Below are 26,066 nucleotides of genomic sequence, written 5' to 3'. Positions count from 1 at the left end.
CATCGTTACTGGTTAACTTCCTGTCGGTTTTTGCCCCGTTCGGTTTGCCCGTTTTGAGACGATACAGTTGAAAAGCGTTTACTCGCTTTGGATCATAAAACACAGGGACTGTTCTACCTTGTTAGAGTCTCTTCGGGGCGAATATCGAGACGGTTATCGAGGTGCAGAAGAAGCGAGAAACCGTTTTCGCGGGGACACCCTCGAGGCGGACGGAATTAAAAGAGCGGAAAGAACAACGCGGTTGGCAGAAGAAGCTCAGTAAGATTTGTCACGAAACAGTGTACTTGCCGCAATCGTGTACCGTTACACGAAATCTCCTAGTGTTTGTTTTCAATCTTCTTGCACCTCGTTTGTTATCGTCGTCGATTGTTCCACCGGTTTCTAACGCCCTCGTTTGCCAACTTGTACAGTTGCCTCCGACTAAATGAGTGAGAAGTCATTAGGGACATGGGATTGGAATCGCAACTTAATTGACGACATTGTAAATTCTGTAACTTTTGGTTTACTGTAGCACTGGTTAGTTAGCAAAAGTATGTAACGCAAAATAAAAATAACAAGAAGAAAAGATACACTGTTTTTGATTTGAAAATATTTCACTCTCTTTTATGGCGGCAATGGCTTTGTTATCTATAGGACACATAAGGTTTGTGTACTTAAAGATCTTGTGTCCATGTAAGAAAAAGTACTATAAATACTGTTAAATAATATATTTAGATACTTATGTGTGCAAAACTATTATTAGATATTGAAACATTATAGAAGCACATTATTAGAACAAAAATACGTGTATGTTGTACACTTACAGTTGCGGTATCATTATTGATCTTGCTGTTGCAATGTACTGCTGATATAAAAGAGAATAAAATTATTTACGGTAACGATATCCAACACATTGAAAACTGGCTTTTGTGCCATAAAAAGTGGAAGCCAGAATTTGTTTGTAAAAAGTAACATGTTGCATGTTATGTAAAATCAACAGTATTAATTCAAAGAGGGCGTTATCTGACAAATGGAATTACAGCAGTATGGTTTCAACGCATGCATATTTTTAAAATTCACCACGCATTCAAAAGAGTTAATTCATTTTATCGGAACTGTCGAACAGTTCTAAAGATCGGACAAGTATTTTCTCGACGAATATATAGGGATCCAGAGAAATTGATTCGTCGATGGACAAGTTCATAGTGGTTCACAACATACCGTGACGATTTAACAAGATCCTCAAGTACAGGAATTGTTGCGAAGCATCTAGATACGCAGTGTTACGCCTTTACGAGGTAGCGCTGCGTCGCATTTGATAGTTTTAGTCCGCTGATAATTAATTGGAGTAGTTTGAACTGTTCCCGGCGGAGATAAGACTTGACGAAGTCGTTATATTCTTTCTTTACACTCTAAGGAAATTGGTAATTATGCAATATAATTTAGTTGTTTCCAAGGATTAATCAAATGGTATTCATTTCACCTGTGTAACATTTACTAATTAATATTCCTCAAGTCGGTATTTGTTTTTTTTTTAGTTCATAATTGTTTCTCATTCTGGTACAAAATATTATCGGACGAAATGATACGAAACTAATGACATTTTTAAATGTAGGAGATAGATTTATGAGCATGATTTGTAACTAGGAGTTAACCCTTTGCATTCGATTGATGACTCTGAGGCACCACTAAAATTATTCTGTCACCTTCTGAAATAATTTTTATAGTAACAAAGCTCAAATTTAGAAAAATTATTAGACGCGAGACTGTTGGTATGAATCACAAGATTTAATTTGATATATGTGTATAAAATGCATTTAGTCGCTTAAAATGGAAACACCAGAAAAATTGTCTCAGATTTACAGCTAAAATGGCTTCGAGTGCAAAGGGTTAAATGTGGAACAGTCCGATTCGGCGAACAAAGAGACGAATCTGAATGAAACGGACCCAATTCTATATCTCGCTAGCATGATTATGATGCACGCATATGTTGTCCACTTGTTTTCATAATTTTATTTTTGCCGTTGTTTTGAAGCTCGCATAGTATAGATGACCGAGAGCAGCTACATACAATATTTGTAAAAGTTGGTCAACATGTGGGCGACAGACGTCACGAATATCGATGCTAGAAAGAAAAAGTCTGTCGTCGACCTAGATAACTTGATTGGTTACTGTAATCTGCGATTTGAAACGCTAGATTTGTGGTTTTAATAGTGATAGACTCGAACATGAAGTCGCGGAACGATTTCACTCGAGATTAACGCGAAACAAGTCCAGTCATTTTGTTTGCTGTTTTATTCTTGAACGACCGACTTTCCATTTCCTTATGAATTTTTAGTAATTTCTTTAAAAGGGACGGATTTTGTAAATAATTATGTACTTTTTCGTTCCTGGAGATGAAAACTCAATTATTGGACTTTTCACCATCATTCTTAATAATTTTATATTTTTGTGCCAACTTCCGTATCCTGACTCAATCTTTTCGAACATCTTCAAATGAACAAACAATCTAAAGATGGAATATGAAGCTGTTAATTGTTGCAATCTCCTAGGAAAGTGTATCAATTACTGTAATTATATAGTACAGAATTTGATTTCCAACATTTTTATAAAACATAATTTAATATAGAATATAAAAATATACATATATCTTTCTTAATTAGTTGCTAGATACTCAGCTATTTACCCTTCTAACTGTTGGTATCTCTGGTTGACGACTGATGCGATGGGGGGTGAATTACTTATTTTCTGGTATGTCATCTCCTTGTCAGTTATCCATCCAAAATCCAAGCGAAACTCAAATTAGTCACACCGTAGCTAAGGGTTAGTTATCTCCCCCTCTACTTTTCCGGTGTACAATAGTCCCTGATAAACCCCATGAGAGTCACAACAGAACGGGCCAAGTGTACCTTGCGTATGTACCACGTAATCTCAGAAGTCTTTCTTAATAATTATTGTTGATTCTGTGTATAAGAATATTACACTTAAAATAAAGTTATTATCTTAATAACTGGTGTAATTCTTTGCCCGGGATTCGAACACAGTTAGATGTTTTTAACTATAATAGTATATTTGTTACGGAGAAATGTACATACTCGTTGAAAACAGCTATGTAACTGGTTAATAGTGCACAGTACAAACTATGCAGTTCATTGCGTGCCATTGTAGGTACCTGGATACTTAAAGGTTCCTATTGTGTTACGTCAAAGGGATCTGCAGAATCTTTTTCCTTTGTGCAACTAAAATAATTCATGACATTTCCAGAAAACATTTCCAGAATAGAACTATTTCTAGTCAAAATCCTGCTTTTATAATACCTTTATAAGGTATTTCTCGCTGACCCGGATGACTCTTGCCTTACTCTCATCCCATGTTCCCATGTAGGGTAAGCGGTCTGTCCTTTTTCCGCTCCCACAGAGACAAAAATTGTCTGGAAAGGGTCCCGGAAGCGGCTCGCGTGCGAGTCACGCCTAATTATCCCGGGTCGCGTTTTCCTTCCACGACATATTAATTCAATTGTACCGAGAGATCTTGCGGCAAGAAATTTCTGTGGTAGCGAACGCATACCGCGAGTTTTTCCTTCGTTCTCATAACAGCCGCAAGAGTCGTCGCCTGTGCGTTTGTGTGCGAAGTGCACGTACTCTCGCCCGACGCGACGGTATCGAATGACAATCTGAAACAGGAGATCGCCACGCTTGTTTCCCGAGACGTGGTTTACCGCTTAAGAGAGCACTGTAAAATAACAGATTTTTTTCTCTCGGATTCGGTCCCCACTATTCGCTCCGCGATCATTTCCTTATTTCCCACGTCTCGGCACCGCAATATCGTCGGGTAATAAGGTACTCTTGCTTTGTTCAATCACCGATCGCCGCGGATCCGAAGATAGCCGTGGAAAAGGTAATAAGAAAGAGATTTGAAAAGATTACATCGATCCCAACAAAATCTGCTCCAGCTGAATTGTAAATATTTTTCTACGAACTGTATCATTCTTTCGATGCATCCGCATCTCCGGGATTGCTATCTTGATCTAAAGAGACCTTCGACCCACCATTTTCAGTGATCCTCAATTTTATTTCAATAGCAAGTCTACAATATCTTTAATGGTAATATTTATTATCGATTGTGTAGAGAAGCACATTTAAAGTGAATGAGTTAGATCTTTGACGTAAAGATTGATAATATAGAAAAGACAAGATTTATTGTAGCAATTGTTTTTTTAACTCCCTTTTACTTCGTAGGCCCTAATAAAATCTACCTCATCTTTGATAGGTTAATTTAATTCTGATTTAAGTTCATTTATTCATCTATCAAAAGTATAATGTCGATTTTTCTTTGCAATGATATTCGAAAATGTTCAACTGGTGTAGAAATATCGTATCTCATATTTTACATGACCTTTCTTTTTTTATCTTCAATTTCCGCTGTTACCGTGAGCAACCTGCGAGTGTCGACATGAATTGACGAACCGGTTAGATTAATTCCGTTTATCTGTCGATTCAGACCGTGCACATAATTACGGAAAGTTTTCGATGCGAGATAGAAGGTGTACGTATTGTCATTCGGGCGAAGTTGATTCGATAAGATAACAGCTTCACGGAATACTAACACAGCAGTGTGCTCGTGGCTGCAGCCTTGATACATTTCGAAAGGTTCCGACGCTGCGAACTCATTACGCAATGCTGGTTTAATTGCCGGCTGAGTCACATAAGTTTTGTAAACAATAATAGTTGCCGCGAAACCGCGCGGCAGCCAGAGACCAGTCGGTGACGGTATTGCGACATACTCCTTCAGTTTGCCGTAATCAGCTTGTAATCTTGTTAATCGTGTACTTGGCCACTTTCGCGGAGATTCTGCAGATATCCTGACCGCCTTGTTTTCTAGCTGCAACCGCGATATTACCATGTCGACGCACCTTGTTGTGTACTCGAGCGAGTTTCGATCCGTCGGCAAACGTTCACTAACGTTATCATTTTGTGCAAACAAATTTCGTAAGTTCTTCGGTAGATGTTTTCTCGCTCGTGAATCATTTATTAAATTCTTCGAAAATATAAAAAGTTGAGATATATACATTCTACGAGCTACTGATTTATTGATAAAAAATATAATACATTACCAAAGTGCTCTATCGAGGATAAAGTTCCAATTATTCACTGAAAATGTTATATAAATACTGCATTATTTTTTCATATTTTTAAGTTGTTACGAGCCGAGGGCTAAAGGCAGTCGTGCGTGACCGAGGTTTCGTTTAATGGTAGAATTGGGGGTATAAGGATTAAACAATTGCGGACGAGCCGACGTCTGTTTCACCGTCGGGACCCGCAATGACAGGAGAGTGTGGACGAGCCGGTGTCTGTTTCACCACCGGGACCCACAGGAAGGTTACTCGTAGATGAGCYGACGTCTGTTTCACCGTCGGGGCCTACGAGCCGGAATAAGGATGGAGGTGCGATAAAAGAATTGCGGACGAGCCGACGTCTGTTTCACCGCCGGGACCCACAATGATAGGAGAGTGTGGACGAGCCGATGTCTGTTTCACCACCGGGACCCACAGGAAGGTTACTCGTAGATGAGCCGACGTCTGTTTCACCGTCGGGGCCTACGAGCCGGAATAAGGATTAAGGAATAAAGAATACTTAGCCTCGTAACTCTTTAAGTTGATGTACCTCGAGCGGCAAAGGTGCACCGTGGTGGATAAAATACTAGCTACTGGACGAAATGGATTTTGGATTGAAATGAATTTAACTCTGGGTTAAATATAAAATGACAAAGTATATTACAAAAGAAAGCTGTTACAAATGTAGATGTGTAATCGCGGTACCTAAGTCCCGTGCTCTCGGTTTTGACGCACTGAGAAATGCGGGGGTTCGTACAGCCTGACAGTTTTAACGAGAACGATACATAGTCTATAGCCTGCCGACTTTGGTTGCGTACTGCCCGCTGAGGGATGAAAACGGGGCCCTTTTATACACTGAAATTCGGTGGAAATCTGGGGGTAGGAATGCGTCTACGGTTTTTTGTGAAGTTTTTGATGCGTGGGAAACTGCGACGCTCGGCGTCTTCTGTTTATTGGAGACGCGCGGCGCCTTCTGTTTATCTAAAACGCGGCGGATGCGCCTAGAGTGGCTGTAGGGGAGATTAGAATTTTTCTGTAAATGGAATATTTGAAAAATACACGGTACGGCCGAGTTCGTACGTAACAAAGTATAGCTGTGTCTATAAGAAAAAAACGTTGTCACTGTTATGTCGTGGAGGAGTAGCTGCTACCATAATGTTATTTCGGCACGACACAACGGAAGAGTTTTTCAAGAAAATGCGGGTTCTTGTTCGAATTCGGAGAATCTACCAACACTTGTTCGAAGTTGAACTTATTTATTGTTTCGCACAAATACAACAGTTGAAAGTGGACGCGTGTTTTTGGAGCTCGAATGCATCTTCTTCTATATTTGATCTTATTCTAATCTTATTCTATATCTGATCTTGTTCTTGTTCTTGTTCTGATCTTATACTGCTGGGAAGACCGAAAGTCACCATCGACGTCACCTCGGTCCTCCCTACCCCTTCGACTCAAGGGTGGGTGTTACAAAGGGCTGCCCACTCGCGATGGGCCCATGGCAGTGATACGGAGTCACAAGGAACGACGTTTGGGACCGAGGAGGTGGCACCGCGAATCCTTCCAGGGGGTCCCAGTCGCGCGCGGTCATCGACACGTCGCCAACACCTGGGTGCAATATTCTTAATTGCCCCGCGTCCCAAACGTGCCGTCTTCCGCGACCGGTGGCGTACCATGTGCCTTGGGATGGTTGGAAGGTAGATTTCGAAAGTACAGGAGACAGGCCCACGCCGTAGCCAGTTTCAGAGGTCCCAAGCACATGGCCCGCCGCCATAAAACCCGACTAGGTAGTCCCGAACTGTACTTTATAACGTATATTGGAATAGTGCAATAGGACGTAACATCACTATTGATATCCTCAGTTTTTTATGAAGTTAGCTGCAGTTTTGCGAAAATGCTAAAAAAATACTTTTCAGAAACACAGACAGAACTCAGTAAATAATAACGATTTAAATCGTTTAATAATGCTATTTGAACAATTTTAATATTCTAATGCTCAAATCTAGTAAAGATAAACATAATCTAATCTAAATAGATAACATAATCTAAATATGGTTTGCTACTTTTGGAGTAGAAAATGCCAATAGTTTTTTTATATATTTACTATTTGGTTGATAAATTGCACAAATTTTAGTAACCGCATGTTCAGTCCCAATTTCATGTAAGTATTGAGATTGCACAACTAAACTTAGATAGTTGCTAGAATGGATGTAAATCTCATTGGTAGCTTGATGAAGTAAATCTTATGTGGCATACTTACTGTAGTGCGTACGGTAACTTGCTATTGTAGAGGTTCTAAAGCATTCGAGGAAGCAAGTGAAATTCCGGTACATTGATTGTGATAACAGATACTGGATTTTCACTCTCTCAATGATTGATCTACGGGATATCGACTGCCACGATTTTCAAGCGTTTCCATTCCGTTTTCTCTTTCGGCTGGTAGATTTATCGGTGTAAAACGATTGCGGTCTGATTAGGTATACCTTTCCGGCAAGTTCCGGCTGCAACATTTCCACGCGAAAGAAATTACGCAATACGGAGTTGGGAGTGCGGGATTTTAGTACGGTTCGTCACAGCAGATTGAATACCCGGCCAGGTAAATGGCTACGTTCGGAGCTAGGCACCTTTCCAGCGTGATTCAGTTGGCGGAATCGAATTAGGCTGCCGCTTACGTAAAACGATAACGCGATATTGGAGTCGGTAACTGCATTATTCGGCGTATTCTGCGGCCAATTAAATGACCGACTGGATGCTTCCAAGTGGACTATCGAACATCGATGAAGCAATCGCGATGCAGATGTCGATGATGTCACAGTTGAGTAAACTTCGTCTTCGCGGTGCGACGACGAAAACAGACAATAATTTATTTGAATCCTTTAACGCAGTAGGATGTATGTGTCTCAACGATCTTTCTTGATTGTCAGAAGGAGAATATGTGTTTCACAGATGCGTTAATTTGCAGCAATCTAAAATATCTGACTGTATACTACTATTTTTGATCGGTAATGATGGGCATTAGTAGTATAACAACATAGTGGTAAAAATTTATTATATGTGTAAATTATACATAATGGTAAAAATTTTATTTTCTACACATCTAAAATTAACAACTTTTCGTAATTTTCGCATGACAAGCTTTCAGTTCGTAGTGCAAAGTGATAATTTCGTATAAATAAGGTCCAAATTATTGTGTTTTTAGTAATTTTATTAAGCACTAGAGTATCCAATCGTTTTTTTAGACATATATGTCCTACCAGGTTTTTTAATTCAGTTTTAACATCAGCTACGAAAATATAAAAAGATAAGAGTCTTGTATTATGTTTATATAATCTGGGCAATACATATACAGTGACTCAAACAATTGATCAAATGTTCAATCGAAAAGGAAACATGTCACAGTATACCTTTCTCAGAATCTTGCTTACGACTGTTGACATGTATACGAAAAATGTGAACATTGCGTCGATACTTCACGACAGTTTAAGCCCTGTAATCGTACAAAGCGGACGTGTAATACGAATTTGTATATTCTGTGCATATTTGATCAATTATTTGTGTTAAGTTCAATTGTACAAAATTCTTTTATTTTTGGCATTCCTTAGCATAAATATAATTACTGGTAAGTCATAACGTTATTTTTAAACATTCAAGAATGCGTTTGTGATAAAATAATTAATAAAAAAAATATTTTTAGTCATATTTCATAATGAGACCAATAGAAGCATGTAAAATATCAGAAATTAAAAAACTATTAATTTCTGGGCTTTCTCATCGCCAGATTTCTAAGAAGGTACTGTGCTCTGTTGGTACTGTGTCTTCAGTACGTAAAACTTTAAAAGAAAACATACTAAAAAATAAAGCAGGACGAAAATCAAAGTTATCCGCTACCACAAAGCGATTAATCATACGGTCAATCCGTAATGGTAGTGTTGATAATGCTGTGCAGATGCAAAAAAATTTAGTCACACACCATAATATTAACGTGAACGTTGAGACAGTGCGTAATGCACTGCGAGAAGTGAATTTAAGAGGACGTGCAAAAATAAAGAAACCTCTTCTTACAAAGCGGCACAAGAAACTTCGACTGCAGTTTGCCAAAAAATATAAAAATTATACAGATCTCGATTGGGCCCGAGTAATATGGTCAGATGAGACGAAAATTAATCGTTTTGGGTGCGATGGACGCGAATGGACATGGCGAGGAAATAAAGAACAAGTGCGGTCGCATCACGTTCATCCAACACTGAAATTTGGAGGAGGCCATTATCATGGTTTGGGGTTGTATGACTAGTGAGGGCGTCGGATGCGTTGAAAAAATTGAGGGTCGAATGACTGCAACATCATACACATCAATCCTGTAGAATAGTTTAATTGGAAGTTTGGAAAAATGAAATAAGAACGCAGAAGAAGTCATTTTTCAGCACGATAACGACCCTAAACACAAGGCAAAAATCATCAAAGAATGGTTAAGAGTTCATGATTTTACTGTTTTAGACTGGCCCCCACAGTCTCCCGATCTGAACCCAATAGAACACCTATGGGGTTTACTAAAAAAAGCAGTTGCCAACTTCGATCACAATTCAAGAAGTATTATTGAATTGTGGTCAGAAGTTAAAACCGCTTGGGAAAATATTAAGGCTGAACAGTGTAAAAGTTTAGTAAATAGTATGCCAAGACGCATAGAAGCCGTACTGAAAGCGAAAGGTGGGTATACGAAGTACTAACATTTCATTTTTTCAAACTCAAAAATTTGATCATTACATAATTTGTTAATTTCATTTAATTTTATGTAAAAAGTGTAATATATTTAAGTTAATTCTGTATTATATAAACTACGAGAAATATGTATGTATTATAATAAAATATTTGGTTACATATCTTAGTAACACGTGTTCAATTAAATAAAAATTGAAGCAAAATTAAACATTTGATCAATTGTTTGAGTCACTGTACATTCTAATCATACTGTCAAAGAATTAAAAATATACATTTATCCTTACCATACATACGGGATAAATATATTTCACTGTACCACTGAAAAAGTTGATGGGACGCGTATGTCCCAATTTTCAAAATCGTTGCATCGCTTCCAAAGTTAACATCTCTAGTTCAGTATTCTCGATTTCTATTAGAAAACTAAATAAAATTACAATAGAAAAAACTCGTGTTAAAACGGCCACGAGCGCTAAATCACATGCAATCGCAGTTGAGCAGAGCTTTGATCCAATTAGCTAGTTTTTTTCTGATAATGCAATACTTCGAAACGTAAGTAGCCTACAGAAATTACTGGGCGCTTCACACCGATTGCCACGGGCTTCTCTTAACTTCCGTTCGCATTAATGTTCGCAGATCTATCTGGCTTTACTATTACCACGCAGCTATCGTAACGCGGCTGCAATAAAGATCTCGGTATTACGCGCGATATATTTGCACGCGGTTTCATATTGATGCATTAAGACTCCGGTTTAATAGCAATCCTTAGGACTGCGTATCGTCCTTGTCATAATAGTTCTGCTCATACGTTTCCTTTTCATGCTATCTTCGCTTGTACAATTTGCCTTTATATTACACTGAATCTTTATTTCATCAAATGAGAAACTACTTCCGACTTGCGTCCAAACTTTTTATGACTTTTTATCACTGTTCTCACGAATCAGCACGTGAACAGAAACTTGAACGAACGATTACTGATGCGAGCGTTAAATAAAATAAGTAGAATATTTTTTACGAGTATTATTGGGTTGGAGGGAAAGTTCTGTCGTATTTTAAAGAAAATATTTGAATTCATTTTGCTTTAACACAAACCCAAGAGATTTAATGTGACCTTCAACGGTTGTATGATGAATGCCAACCTCTTCTGCAATTTCTCGACTTGTTAAATGTGGATTATTTTCCAACATGGATCGCAAAACATCATTATCGATCTTGGATGGTTGTCCAGATCGATCACTTTCTTGGAGGCTCAGATCCCCGGAACGAAATTTGCTAAATTATCTTTGACAAATACGAACATTTACAATATCTTTTCCAAATACCGCACATAAATTTTTACATGCAACCGAAGCGTTGCAAAATATTATGCAACATATTGCAAAATATGTACAGTGTTGTAAATGCTTTATCTACTGACATGTTTTTCACTTTAAATATCACAAGTAAATGATGAACGGTAAAAAAGGACTCCTTTTATATTATACAGCAGGTAAAAAAAGAAAAGAAAATTCCCAATGATTCACTAGCCACGATGTTTTTTTTATTTACAAGAAAAATTACCTGCCTATTTAAAATACGACAGAACTTTCCCTTCAACCTTACACGAAATAGTGATAGAAAGTAAGTTGTTTTGAAAATACGGCACAAATAGTTGTACAGTAGTTCTAAAAACTGCTATCAACCGTAACTAGTAGATCAAGAGACCAGGGTTAAAATCTGCATTTTAAAGGTTATTAGTAAATATTGATAAAAAGAGTCGTTTTTGCAGAACAACCGGTCATACGAGCATATGTGTTACATAGATTGTGACGATAGACAATTTTTCTATTCCACGAATAGTTTCAACCACAGCACGTCGCGTTTTCTACACGTTCCACGCTACATTAACGCAGCGAAATCCTATGCGATGAAACAAAAGATATTTTGCAGACATCCCAAAGAGAAAAACTAAATATTTTCCAGTTGAAATATTCTGCTGATGTGTGAAGATTTTTATCACAACTAATTGGACTCCGTGGCCGTTATATTTTACATAAAATCAAAAGTTCTTTCGAGAAATATAAAGAAACATTGTAGCAGGATAAATGAACAACATTTTCATCGAAAAGAGATTTTTATACATTTACGTTTCATACATTGAAATAGCTGATACTTCAAAATTAAATATCATTTAATATATTTCGTTTTAATATATTTTAGTTTGATCAATTTATATATTCGTGAAATCATGAAAATTGAATTTTTTCTTACAGTTTCACAATGTTTGATTTAAAGCGTATAAACGCTATGTAAATTCGAGTTCGAAAAGTAATCGCGAGGTTTCGCATTACGAGATGGAACCCACGATCTCTTTGTCGGAGAATGCTTTCAGCTCAATCAGCCCGACAAACAAAGGATTCGTTTAACGCTTTAGAACTCAGTTTGAAGTGAACTGTGCAATGGATGGACCGAGTTGCGCTACCATGGCGATCGACAGGCTCGTCACGGGCCATTGCGGTCCGATTACAAGCTGCCTTCTGGTATCTCCTTTCAACTCCTTCCTCGACGAAGGTTCGCCTCGTATTACCGTTTTCTTCTGAGGGAAAGTGAACAACGCAACGCTCGTGCACCGAAAGCCGAGCAACGCTGCGTCACCGGCGAAGTGCAATGCCAATTAAGTCGCATTTGCCATAAATATCCTTTTCCAACTTTACTTATGTAAACAGATTTTTTTCGATAAATCTGTCAAAATTGTACTCAGTTATATAAGTTGATACAGTTGCTGATCTTTATTGCAAAATAATCGCTTTTAAGAAATTAATTTCTAAGTTTCATCGTATTTCTTTTGTCTTAATAATAAAAAAATTAGTGAGGACATTAACTTCTAACTGCGGTCACGAAGTCACCGATAATATGTGCAATACATCTTATATTTAATTTTTATGTAAAAATTAATATTATATTCATTCTATAAGCGATATACTCTACTGAATAGTTGTCACAAATTCAAATGTTAGCATTTAAGGCTTAAGTACATACGTACGTTCTGCGAGTTTTATGTATTTATTATAAGTTTATGTAAACCAAATGCAAAGTGGTAAAAGTATATAAAAAGTTTAGAAAGGGTCTTGTATTATTTTCAAATTATTATTATCATTGAAAAAGTAAGTCAGTGCCTACCCATTCCTCAGAAGAAACCTGTTGTTTCGACCGAGAGATAAGGCCGATATAGTTCGCTGTATAGTAAGCTGTATAGCTCGTGCCACTAGAGCTGCAAGCCCATAATTACCACCTCTTTATGACTTCTCAAAACTCACTTCTATTGGTAAACGAGAAGAGCCACAAGCTAATCGTCGCGGGGAACAAGGGGGATCGGTTGCTGACTCTACTTAATCAAGTCTTTTGTTCAGCGCGTAATTTAGCCAATAATAATCGAAAGTCTGGAATCAAAAAGAAGTGGAAGAAGGTTGATGGAGCGGGCGTTCGATTCTCCCTGCCCCTTGCCCATTGCGTCATTTAGTTTGTACGTAGTGTTTCATTCTCCCTTTCCTTGACATTACCTTCAGGTTTTTATTGGAATTTATACATTGGAACCCTGCGAACATGAGAATAATATTGCACAAGCAAAACAATTATTTTCATTTATATTTCATAAATATGTGTTCGACAGAAGAGTTTGAAGTTAATGCTATTGGGTCAAGTCAACGCTCTTGCATCTTGTAATTGTTGCATCTGTTTCATATTGTCTCGATTATTCTCTACTTCCTGACTCCCTGTCTCGCTCGCCTGTGGTTATATAAATAATACACATACATACTCAACAAAGCACAGGCACACGTCTCTGATATGTCCTAGCTGAAAATGGCGACCACGGATTAATGCAATGGTGACGGGACCAATTGTTTACAATGGTCAGGCTTGAGTGTTCGTTTCCTGGAAATTGGGGCTAATAAGAAGAGATATGCCAATAATGAAAACTTGTTTACTCTACTCTTGCGACATAATTTTGCGAGGGCGTTAACACACTTTTTTTGTACTGACTTCTTCTCAACAACGAACAGTATTTAGCTCCCGTGTTTAGCAACTAATACAAACAATTTCGATTCTGTATACTCTGCAGTTCATTAGTAAATTAGAAAGAGAAAAATTGCAGACAATTGAAAAAACAATAAAAACGAAAGAGACGAATCAGTCCATGGAATGTTGTAACTCCGAGTTTAACACGTTGACGCCGGCTTGACCCACCGGTGGGTCATACGTGTCAGACCCGTGGGCTGCGTACATTTGTTTATATTGCTTGCATTTCACAAAATAGATACTACAAAATAGGTTTATGTTATTTTATCTAAACATTATAAACAGATATCCAATAGTAAAAACATAGAAATTCAATATTATAAACTTAACATAATTATTTAATTTTTGTAAATTTCGGGCGCCGACTCACAGAGAAAATCGTGAATATCGGCGCCGGCGTCAACGTGTTAATAATAAAAAGTTGCAACTGATTGATAGAAAAGATCGGGAAGATTTAATTACCGTTAACTCCTCTTTTATGAAGATACAGTAGTAATTGGATAGTCGTTCAAGGTGGCGTTCAAAGTGTCGTTTGATTATCTCAATGTGCTTGAACAAGTTTCTTTATTATCCTTTCATGACCGTTGCGAAAAATGATCAGTATTCCTTTCTTATAGTCAGACTCCGTCAATCAACTTGTAATTGTGTCGCCATCTTTACCATTTTATGGGACTCATTGGCAGTGAATATTGTTTGCTGTATTGGTCTTGACGACAGTATTGTACTTGCACGCCAAAAGAGGCGGAAGCTCATTTTAGCTTATACTCGCGATGTTGAAGCAACGGTAATACGACCGCCAAAGGGTGCAGACCTGGTCAAACGCTGCGAGAGTTCGAGGACCACGTCTTGACTCTCTGTCGGCGGTAAGGAATTTTTTCTTTATGATTTTTGTTTCCTGAGCGGATAGCAGCAAAATAAAAATCAATCAGATTGGAGAGCCTACACTCCAGTCTGTACATAGCAACAGTGGTGGGTGATTGCATCTTGTTCACAATCTTGTGGCAGTTTGTCGTATGTGTTCCTATGCCGCATGCCACATAATATTAAAGAAGATGCAACATGCAAGCGGAGATACCTTGTATATTCGTCAGAGCGGTCAAAATCCTTTATATATTCTAAATTGGGCTTAGTTTCATGAGTCGAATAAATTTTCATCCGTCGATGGCGGGTGACCAGTACCTTCACACACACACCAACGGGCAGTAGAGCAAAACTGTAGCAAGACGCAGTGACGGGTGACTAGCACCTCATGCAAGCACGGCACTTATGTAGATAAGTATTTATCAGTATTTCGAAGATAGTGTCTCGCCAAGTAGCCGAATGGACAACAAGATTCACATTCAGACTCTCCAGCTACAAGATACCGTCCCACCCCCAGTCTAGGCGGGATATTTGCCATTGTCCTCGTTAGCCGACTATTGAGAATATCATTCCCCGCCTCCACTACTCGAAAATGAATAGTGGAGGGGGCTGAACTTGACGACAACGAAACAAAAGTAAAAAGCAGAAACGATATACTTCGTACGATAAGATCTCGCAATCGTGACCGCCACCGTCTACCGAAATCACCGCCATCCGTAATCCCTGTTGGTGTCACTATTGGAAGACTGACTATCGATACGGTATAGAATAGTAAATCTGCATAAAATTTAATGGAGTAATATTATTAAATAATTCAAGACATTTAATTGAAATATTAAAAATGTGAAGAATAAAGTTCATGAAGAAGAAAAACGTTTAAAAGTGCACAGAAAACGAAATGAAAGAATAACATAATATAAAACATCTAAACAATGATCATTTTTATCCAAACAGTCAGAATATCGAACACTCTGTGAGAGACGTTATCTTGTATAAGAGACATAACTATCCCAAGTCAGTCCAAAGAAATTCAGAACAAATCTTTTAATAAAGGAAAAGTCTTAGGCGTCGTCGTACCGTGTAATTGTATTCCCTACGAATATTACTGTGCTTTGCAAACAAAGGAAACACGATCAGACTATTTCTGGCTATCCTTATCTAATTTCGTAATGGAAACCGCCAAAAGTCCGTAAAATTTGTGGCCACTAAATCAAGGATTTAAAGAAAAAAGAGTTAGAATGGAGTTTCGGTTGAGGTTTCTGCGAACAGGATATTAAATATCGAGACAGCCTTGTAATGGAGAAACATCGTTACCACGACAATTTTAATGACAATCTGGATGGTTGTGTCAAGGCTTGCTGGATCAAGATTCGCGGCGATACGTACCATTCGCAGTTCATTTTGTTTCCCTGTTTCGGTTATTTCCCTTTCTATTGAACGGATGTCTGTCTCCTCGAGCAGAAAGCGACAGGAGCTCAGCCATTAAATTTTCCTGCAATTTGTCACATGAGACATTCGGCGAGTTGTTGTATTCTTGATGGGTAGCGTGTAGGTGATACCTCCATTGGAGTAGCACTGTTGCAGTATAATTGTATTTGCGATCAAATTTGAGTCGTCAGGTCCTGCGGGTGTTTTTTCTTGTCTCCTATTGATACGAAGCGTGTATAAGGAATGAGCTAACGGATTTGGATGATTTGTTGTTCTTGTTTTAAATTTGGCGGATATTCGCTGTATTTTATCCTTTACGGATGGATCCGTATGGATGGCCGTGCAATTAGAATAATTTTTGTTTGTCAGGCACATTTTCTGTTTGGATACCTTATAATTTTTAATTCTTACTGTAAAGTCCTCTTACCACGCCGGTTTTAATTCGCCGTTGTTATTTATGATTATTTGGCGTTAACAATTATGTCATCTTATAATGGTCGACATTAAAAATATATAAACTTATGAATTTATGTAAACAATTTCGTTACAATCGTTACGTTTATAATAATTTTGGGAGAAAGTTTATCGCCAGCCTTTACTTCTTAGTAGAACGTTCTAGCAGAATGTATATTATATAGACGGTTCAAAAGAAAATTAGCACAAATCCATTTTTCTTTGAAAATGAGTTTCGCATTGCAAACACATCTTTATCATAGAATGGTTTGATCGATAAATCAATATAGCTGTCTTTTTCATACAGAGAAATAGATAACAGCACTTATATTGACTACGGAATGCTTAAACAAAATTGATCAGAGGGAAATGCATTTTCTACAAAAACATTGACAATTTTCTTTTGTTTCCCTTCTGGTTAAGTTCATTTGTATTTTTCATTTCATTAGTATCTGCGTAATCCTCATTAGTCAGAACTGTTTTCTCAATGTCTTTTTTGTACTTCACGTTTCTCAACTAATTTCCTAATCTTCTCAAACGTTAACAAATCCGAAGAAACGTTAATGACTGGAATTCTTCTATAAATAGCGTTCTCCACAGTGATTTCCAAACCAGTCGGCAAGTATACCTATATTTACCGTCTATTCTTATTGTTGCGAAACGTGGCGAATGTATTGGTATCGCGCACTATTCGCTTCCCAAAGAAAAAATTAACTTTATTGGGATATTTAGGTGTAAAACAAGCCGACTGTGTGCTCGTATTTACTGTATATTGTGTATGGCAGAACTTGAATGTGTGTTATGTTGGATGTGTTCTGCTCGATGGTTGTTGAATGTATGACTGTGAATGAATGTTTTTAAATGAATGTGATGTCTGTTTCTCGTGTTTTCGGGTGGAAAGTTGTCCCGCGGAAAATTACCATTTTAGTCAAAAGAACTACTCTGACACCCTCGTCTGGCATGATCGACGAGTAATTTCCGGCCGCGGTGTCGATTTTGATCAATGAATCGAAATTGCATATTTTGGCGGAAAATGCACGCGTCCTATTGGCGGAGCCCTTGGAGAGGCCTTTGTTTCGGACCATCTTCACCCTGAAAGGGGGCCCTCCTTCGCAAGATGCTCAGCCGATGGATTTTTCCGTGATGCACATGGTATCAGAATGGTTACTTAAGATGTTTTCGAATTGTACGGATATGTTAAGGTTAATTAGGGGGTACTATCAGGAATAGCACCTCCAATAAACTGAGTCACCGAACAGGCGACCTTTCAAAATGGTACGCAGCTGCGACTGCGTAAATGACGGTCTTTTTTATTACTAGGCGCGCGGCAACACTTATGTTACCAGTTCCAATGTCGTTTCTTTTCTTATCATTCCTTCGCTTTAAACCGCGATCTCTCCCATATCCCAACGATCTCTTGGGTCGTCTAATGGGGCTATTTCGTCATCCGTGTAACGCTAACGGCGCCATTGATACCTACATAGAAAAATCGGCAAGAACTGATCGAGGATCGAGCTTCGGACAGGATCTGACGTGACTCATCGGTAACGAGAACCTTGTCGCGCTGGCCATTTTTCAAGTAATACTAGATAGATGTTTGCAATTATCTTCATCGATTAGCCAGGTCGATGTGTGAGTTGCTTGCAATCGAACGCTTGGATAAACCGGCAGTAACAGATGCTTGGGTTTGCTGAGCGGATGAGCACTTGTAATAGCCGTGTATCTGTGATTCACCCCCCGTGATATTAATAATTGCAGATAGCGACGTAGACTCGAGCCGGTGTAGACAGCATGCTTATCGAAACCCGACATTGTTCGTGGCTTTGGGTCATGTTCTGTTTTTCCATTAAAGCTTTTATCTGGACTTTCGTAATTCCCTTAAGGAAACAATATGATAAGAATTACATTTTCTTGCAACGCGAAGTATTTTTGCTCGATGATAAAGTCGATTTCAACGTCAAGTGATAACATTATTGACTAAATTGCAATACACTTTGTTTTAAACAAATAGCAAAGCGATTGTTTTTAAAGTTCAACTCAAGTACTTCATGCTACACTCCGCGATAAAAAGGTAAGCCACTTTAAAATTAATGTAATTCTTATCTATTTAAAATTACAACCAAGCTTTTGTTTTTATGCAAACATTTCTATTCGTGACAATTTGGAAATATAGCCGAATTACAAAAATCTATTCAAATGAATGGGAGCAACTTAAAGCAAGAAACCATTAAACTACAAGATATTATACATTAAATGTCATTTGTTAATTTATTGCTATACATAGTTTTCTGTTAAATGTGTTATCATTTTATCCCCTTATGCTTCCATAAAAATTCTTTCGACTAGCGAAATTCAATTCTATTAAATTTGCATACGTTTATAGCGTTATTTTGCAAGTTTGTATAAAAACAAAACCTTGTTTATAATGTTAAATAAGAGTCACGATAATCTTAAAGAATGCTATCTTTTTGTATCGGAGTGTACAATAATTATTGTCGTGACAAAGTAATCGTCAATTAATATATGAACACCTGAAGTGGAAAATAAGGATCGTATTTTATGTTTCATAAATTATATGTTGAAAGGGACTATAAATTGTTGAGTTTTGGATTGTCTGAAGCGTAACGTTATTAATTGTTAAACTAGTTCCATGATTTAATGTGTACACGAGATTCGTGTACTCCGATAGGAAACGTGTTAATGAGAAAAATAGATAATAAGGAAGATAACGTTCAATGAAATTACACAAAAGTGATTTTAGAAACTCGGATGAAAGCTCAAGGCTCTCTTCTCAGCATGGTTGAGGAACATTTGTTCAGCGAAAAATTGAATCGCTTAATGAGAACATGTATATCTTTCTGTAATAAGATTCCCGAGTGCAACATGCGATTACGTTCTCTTGAAAAGTGGAACCGCGGAGTATATCCTGCTGTGCACACTTGCACGCTGGTTTGTTTGTTACATAAAAAAGAAAAGCAGTCCGTGTTGCATGCGATTGTTGTGGTGAAGAGAGAGAAGTAATATTGAGTAGTTTTTCTGTCTAGTTTTTAGACTTTAGTAATTACCACACTTTCAGCGTTCTGAATCAACGCCAGGACGAATGAATTCATGAGAAGCTTTATAAATAATATCATTCTTATCGCCTAATCGAATTTAATGTAGCTTGAACGTTTTTAGGGTATTGCGAACTTTTGCCTGACTATATACAGACCGCCATATTCTAAAATGTATTACATTTATAAAAGTGGATAAGTTGTGACTTGTGGCTACCAACAAAATTTCCTATAACGAGATATGTTGGATAAAAGAATAGAGTCATATTCGACATAAAACCACAAATAGTCAAAATAAGTAAACGTGGTATTCATTGATGAATAGCATTATCGTGACAAAACGACAAATTGTATGCAAAAGCGTTAAAAGATAGAATGGAATACGAAATGCAGTTAGAAATCTCTGAACACGCAAATAGTCCAAAAAATAGTAGTTTCCGATAGTTCTAATGTAAATTGCTGAGACTAGTAGAGCATAGCGTATGTGTTATTCGAACGATTTCTTCCGGTCGAAACGTATGTACATTCATTAGGGGCAAGACTCAGTTGAGCAGGATGTAGAATGCATCCAAATTAAGCGCACCAAAAGAAAAGGCAACGGTCACCGTTTCCTGGAGCAGTTTAGCGTGGGAGTATTATGCTAGCAGCGACATCGACAGTAAAACCACTACAATCGGAGCAACAGTCGGGCCGGAGAACGGGATGGAGACCCGTGACTCACGGATCACCGATGGCGGTTACCTTATGGAAAAGCGTGCACCTTGTCTCTCACATGAATCACACAAGTCGTCGGGTTCTGCCGCGCTATGTCTACAATCTTCTGTCTACCTTTCTCCATATCTTTACCTTGCGCCGTTCATCTTTCCCAATGTTTCCCATTTTACGATTCTATGTACAGTGATTCGCATTAATATTCGGACATCTTTCAAAGCAGAACAGCTTGTCTCAAATTGAAATTTTTTGGAGATGATTAGTTTAGGGACTGGTTTATTGTACGATGGCTGATATAATTTCTTTTTAATTTTGCTATTATCTGGAATTATAAAAAGTATAAAAAACTTGTGTTTCTTCAAGGTTTTACCAAAGGGCAACTTTGTTTTTAAAAAACGGTTCTACAACAACCATTGTAATGTGTGAAATTCATCAGTGTGTTTCACACCTTAAAAAGATTCAGGTTTTCTGGTCCATGTTTGGAAAAGTTATTTCGTTTTATGAGATATTCGATCTCTTTTGAAAGTCACTGTATCTGTCTGGCAGACTTTTATTTTTATCCATAAATAAAGATTATTTTTGACAGGTAGTACTGCTTGATTACATGCAATGAAAAACGCTTTATCGCAGTATCGGTTATCCGAAGCTGATCAAACTCGCTGATGGAACAGATGTTTTTCGAATAATGGATAATGTATAAAATGCTCGATGATAAATGACATTAACAGTCGGGTCTTATTTAATGCGTTTTAAATGCTGGCTGACCTTCAATTGTTCTACGAATCGTCTTACTGTTTAACGTCGACTAGCTTTGAACGGTAAAACTCAGCATGAGTCATGTACCTTTTTTTTTAAATTTGGAAGGTCGACGAGTTTGATCCAAGGTTTAGTGCAACATGAAAGTAAAATGGAGAAGATTGATGCAGTTTTGTGAAAATAAAGTAAAGTGAAGGTCCTTTGTTTTCAATTTAATTTTAATTTATGAAACTTGCGACCCAGTAGCTGTTCAGATAATCTGAGGAGTTAATTCAAGTCACTTTGCTGTTCAAGGAACGATAAGTGTTTTTCATCCATGTTTCCAAAATTGGTTAGCTTCCAGATTCATTTGATTTTCGTACGAACGATTGTAATATTTGTAGGATTTAAGGTAATTTCACGTTGGAATTCATTGGCCACTAGTGAACTTTGGGGGATCAGCGAATTATAAACCTTTGGTTTCGCCGGTGATCGGTCGATGAGTAACCATTGGAGACCAAGGCCGTATTACCTTCTAGCTCGATAAACTCAACCAACATCAGCTAACGCGCTTGTTTGTTGTGTGTGCTGGTCCGCATTAAAGTCGCGTGTTCATCTGTGCATGTATTCAGATTGATATTAAAATATCGAATGCATAAAATAAAATATTGATTATGCAATTTCTTGTGGTTGATAAAATTCCCAGAGTCTTAACTGCTTTGTGAAAATATAGAGACTGCGACACCTTGTTTACATATTCTTCCCAAGAAGATGGTATTTTCAAGAAACTCGAGTATTTTATATTCTATTGAAAAAGATAGCAAACCATGTGGAAAATTTTATTACACATTACTTATTTTTTTATTACATGTATTTAATTCATTTAGTTTATATTTTGCTTATATTTAATTTAGTACACCTATATCATTACTAAACACTCTAAAAAAGCCATTTTTTTGTTATGGATACTTTCGTTTGACACCTTCATTTGCCTACTCGTTATTCACCATCTTTAAAAGAAGCAAGCTTATAGGGATGACAAAATTACTTAGTGATATAAAGTGAGCATTTTTTAAAAATTCTTTAAAAAAAAAGAAATACTTGAGCAATCAATTCTGAAGAACTTTTAATGCTACATAATCATGTTTGCAAACACCAAAAATTGTCTGTCTTCATATACCACGTGAAGATTGTTCAATTATCGATATCTAGCCTTTTAATCCAGAGAAATGATAAAAATATCGCGATATATTGCAAACCAAGCCTTGTATCTAATCGTTATCTAACACTTGCAGTGCATCTCTCGGAAAATGGATAGATATCCTATCTATTCCGTATCTAACCCGCTATATCATATACAATATAATATACGATAAGAAAGCGAATTTTTAATTGTATAAATATCGTTGAAACTAACCTATTTAATTCCTTTCTCTTCTTCGATTAATTAAAACGAAGTCGTAAAACGGCGGAATCTAGAGTCGACCACAATTTAATCCTGTTCTTGAATAACTGTTGTATCTATTGGGTAACACTGCAGTCTAATTAAAATTAATTACGGAGATACGGTGGTTTGAATGTACATATTCACATTATTCGTCTTTTTTCTTTGGCGCAATGAATTTATTATGAAAACCGTTCGCGTAAAATCACCGGTGAATAGTTGAAACGCAGGAAAGTAGAACAGACAGAAAAGAATTCCGGTGACCTGGAATAAAACCGGGATTCCGGCCCGAAAAAGCCAATTTCCATTTCATTCTCGTTCCCTGCAGTCAGAGGTAAGATTTGTGTTCTTGGCCGCGACCCAAGCGAACCAACGTCGACTATGATGAAAGTTCGGCTTTTGTTTCGATACTGCACCATTACGAAATCGTCAAATCCTTTCACTGATTTACCTGTGCCCCGAACGATACCACGCTCCGGTCAGCAGTAAATCGTCGGCACTGAGAAGACTCGTGCGCGTGACTCACCTGGCTTTTTTTAAAATTCGTGGGACGACGTGCTTGGAGAAAGGAACCTTCAGCGTCGAGGAAGGAAGCGAGCTGCGGAATCGTGTTTCTCACATTTTCGATTTGCATTCCACTCGTGGAATACTCTTCCTAGGTCGGGCAAAGCTCCGAGGCTGAAAATGGTCGAGCGATTTATTCTGCTAGTGATTTTACGAACGGCGTCAGGGTTCGACGGTGATTAGTTTCGTATATCGGTTGGCATTCTTTTTCATTGAATTGTTCGACTATGTCAAGCTCTTTGAACCCGTTGGTTCGTGTCTTTCATTGAGCAAGCAAAGCAGCAACGCTGGTGGGATTTCATCAATCGAGATTTGTAACTATCGGCGTATCTTCTTTATTCCATCGATGAGATAATTTTCAAAAGATCGACGTGTACGAAAGAACCAGACTGCATTAGCTGCACCTTGTTCTTCGCGTAAAACTTTCCATGAATCATACCACATGCATTCGGTAAGCTTTATTGTAACTGAAAGCGGAAATTCTTAGAAAAATAAGGATAAGCTATAAATTATTTTTCTTTTATAGAATTTAACGAGAATAAAATGGGCGACTTCGTACGAAGTAACTTATACATGTAAATGGCGCAATCAACATACTTCTTATCGTTCAAATTCAATTTCGTAAGGAACGGGCTCTCGAATGGAATACTATTTTTTTATTACGTAAAACACCCATCACCAGATTTTCCATTAAAATCCTTTTTGAGAATCAATTTAAGTTTCAAGCAGAGATCATAGTTCGGCGTTCCTAAAAAGTTAAAGGTATTGGGTACACGCGTGTTGCCAAGTGCCAAAGTGGCTTCCATCGATTCTTTAATCACTTTAACATTCCTCATGTTTGTTTCCACAGAGTCTGGAACAAGAGAGGCACCTGCTCCGCAGAAGGCTCGAGGAAGTCAAGGGCGAGAGCGAAGCCAGAGTGTTGGAGTTACAAGCCGACGTGGAGATTCTCAGGAGTCAGCTGGAAGAGCAGAATGAACGTGCTAGACGAGCAGAACGAGATCAGGCGACTTTGGTCAGCGAGCTCACAGCTCAGAACACGAGGCTCGCCGATCAGCTGAGAGAAGCCGCCAAACAGGAAGAGCAGCTACTCATCGAGGTCAAGGTGCTCAGGGAAAAGTGTGCCCTTAGAAGTACCACACTCCAGGATCACGTCAGCAGCTTGGAGGTCCTCAGGGACGAGGTAAAGTAATACGAGTTATCATTTACTTATTACGTTGCTCACACTTTCTGCAAAACCCGGCCTCGTGTTGTAGATCGTGACGTCGGTTGTTCGATACCTAAATATTCCTTGTCCGATGAACGAATGATGTGTCATTGCTGATGTTTCTGAGAATTGTGAATCACTATTTCCATCCTTCTAAATATACAGTGGCTCGAAATAATATTCGGACGCCTTTTCGAGCAGAATGACTTTCTTAAAAGTGGACGAACTATTTGAATTTTTTTGTGATGTTATTGGGACTTTAAAATAATCACATTTTAGTTTATTTGAACACATTCTCGAGATATTTTCTTTATTTCTACTATGTTAAGGTCAGCAAGTATGCACGGGACACAGATTTCCATAAAGTGTGTTGTCAATTTAATTAACTTCCACTTTAGATCATAACGTGATTCAGTTGTTACTAATTAGCGAGATGAAGCGAATGAAGTGACACACATTTAATAAATATGACTTACAGTAGTAGCAACGAGTGAAAAGATGCTACGAGACTATTTACTTACAATAAAACATCACATACTACACTCAAAGGGAACCCTTTCGAAATTAAATATAATTAATTTAATTCGACATCTTACGCCAAATTACTTGTTATTTTATTTGAGTAAAGTATTTGAAATGAAAAGTTATTTTAAAATAATTTACGTTAAATCTAATCCTTTGTTGAAAATTGTTATGGAGTAATTCTAATGTAATTCTATAGTTATTCAATCTGTCAGATATTTTCCACTTTTCAAATATTTGAATATCGTTGATTTAATATTTTAAGCTTCACGGTATGGCATAAATGAGAATTACCAGGTGAAACTGTGAATTGCTTGTTACTCAGTGCAAGTCGCGTTTTGAATAGTTCCATAAGTACTCAAAGTACTCTCACGCATCTTATTGCATAATCGTCACGATGAATCGCAAAGAATTCATGTTTTCAGTACTGACCCCGTTCTTCTCTGTCTGATGGTAGATTAGTCTACAAATTATTCTGGGAATCGCATGTACCGTTTCACCGCGGACATCGTTGGGAATGGTTGAATATTTATGATCTCGCGTGGGTATCGAGTGATCCCGAGTTTAATGAAGACACGGAGGTACTGCAGCCGTGAGAAGTTTTCGGGTGGAGCAAAACGGAATCATGACCCTCGGCGATCGACTTAAACCCGTCGTCCTTCGGCGTCCGCGCCCTTTATTCTCCTTGCAAGAGGTGACGTGGGTCTCGAGTTTCAGGAAATGCTCTTTACGCATGAATTCAGTCTGCGAATATGCGTTACGGTGTCTGCTCGTTACGTCGATGTTATTGATTTTGGTACGAGACGCTGAAAGTACTAAAGGTTGTCGTATCGTTTCTAAGGAACTGCAAGACCGATCGTAAACAGATTCATTGCACAGTGAGACAATCGAGAAAGACAATATGTTTGACTGTAACTAAAGAATCATTTCTTTGTGGTTTCGAAGGGAAAGGTGGAAAAGAAGTATTTATAACGGAGACACGAAGATAAATATATTTAGACATCTTATTCAAACAATTTATTTACAAATCCTACCACAGGGATTACATTTTGTTGAGGATGTCGGAAAGGGCTAGCTTGCTAAACGAAATTTTCAGCATACGTGCAAGTTTCGTAGATCTAAAAATTGCATTAGCCAGATAGAAAATTGTGATTTTTTAATTTGTTCAGCCGCGCGTTTAATCCAATTGCAGTGTTAACAAAATATTTTTTTACGAATTACTTAACAAAC

At 37.8% G+C, this 26,066-nt stretch overlaps 1 protein-coding gene across 1 annotated transcript in view; it reads left to right on the top strand.

Annotated features, from left to right (window-relative positions):
- LOC144476305 (uncharacterized) overlaps positions 1–26,060 on the top strand; it is a 46,349-nt gene extending 20,289 nt beyond the window's left edge. The window contains exons 2-3 of the mRNA XM_078193041.1: positions 23,958–24,290; positions 25,294–26,060. Coding sequence (XP_078049167.1) covers positions 23,958–24,290; positions 25,294–25,371 — 411 coding nt within the window. The 3' untranslated portion in view covers positions 25,372–26,060. The remainder of the gene's footprint in view (positions 1–23,957; positions 24,291–25,293) is intronic.
- Positions 26,061–26,066: the final 6 nt, after the last annotated feature.

The sequence above is a fragment of the Augochlora pura genome, chromosome 10, assembly GCF_028453695.1.
Source record: "Augochlora pura isolate Apur16 chromosome 10, APUR_v2.2.1, whole genome shotgun sequence".
NCBI lineage: Eukaryota > Metazoa > Arthropoda > Insecta > Hymenoptera > Halictidae > Augochlora > Augochlora pura.
The sequence above is the reverse complement of the archived record's forward strand: the minus strand, read 5'-3'. Positions and strand labels throughout refer to the sequence as shown.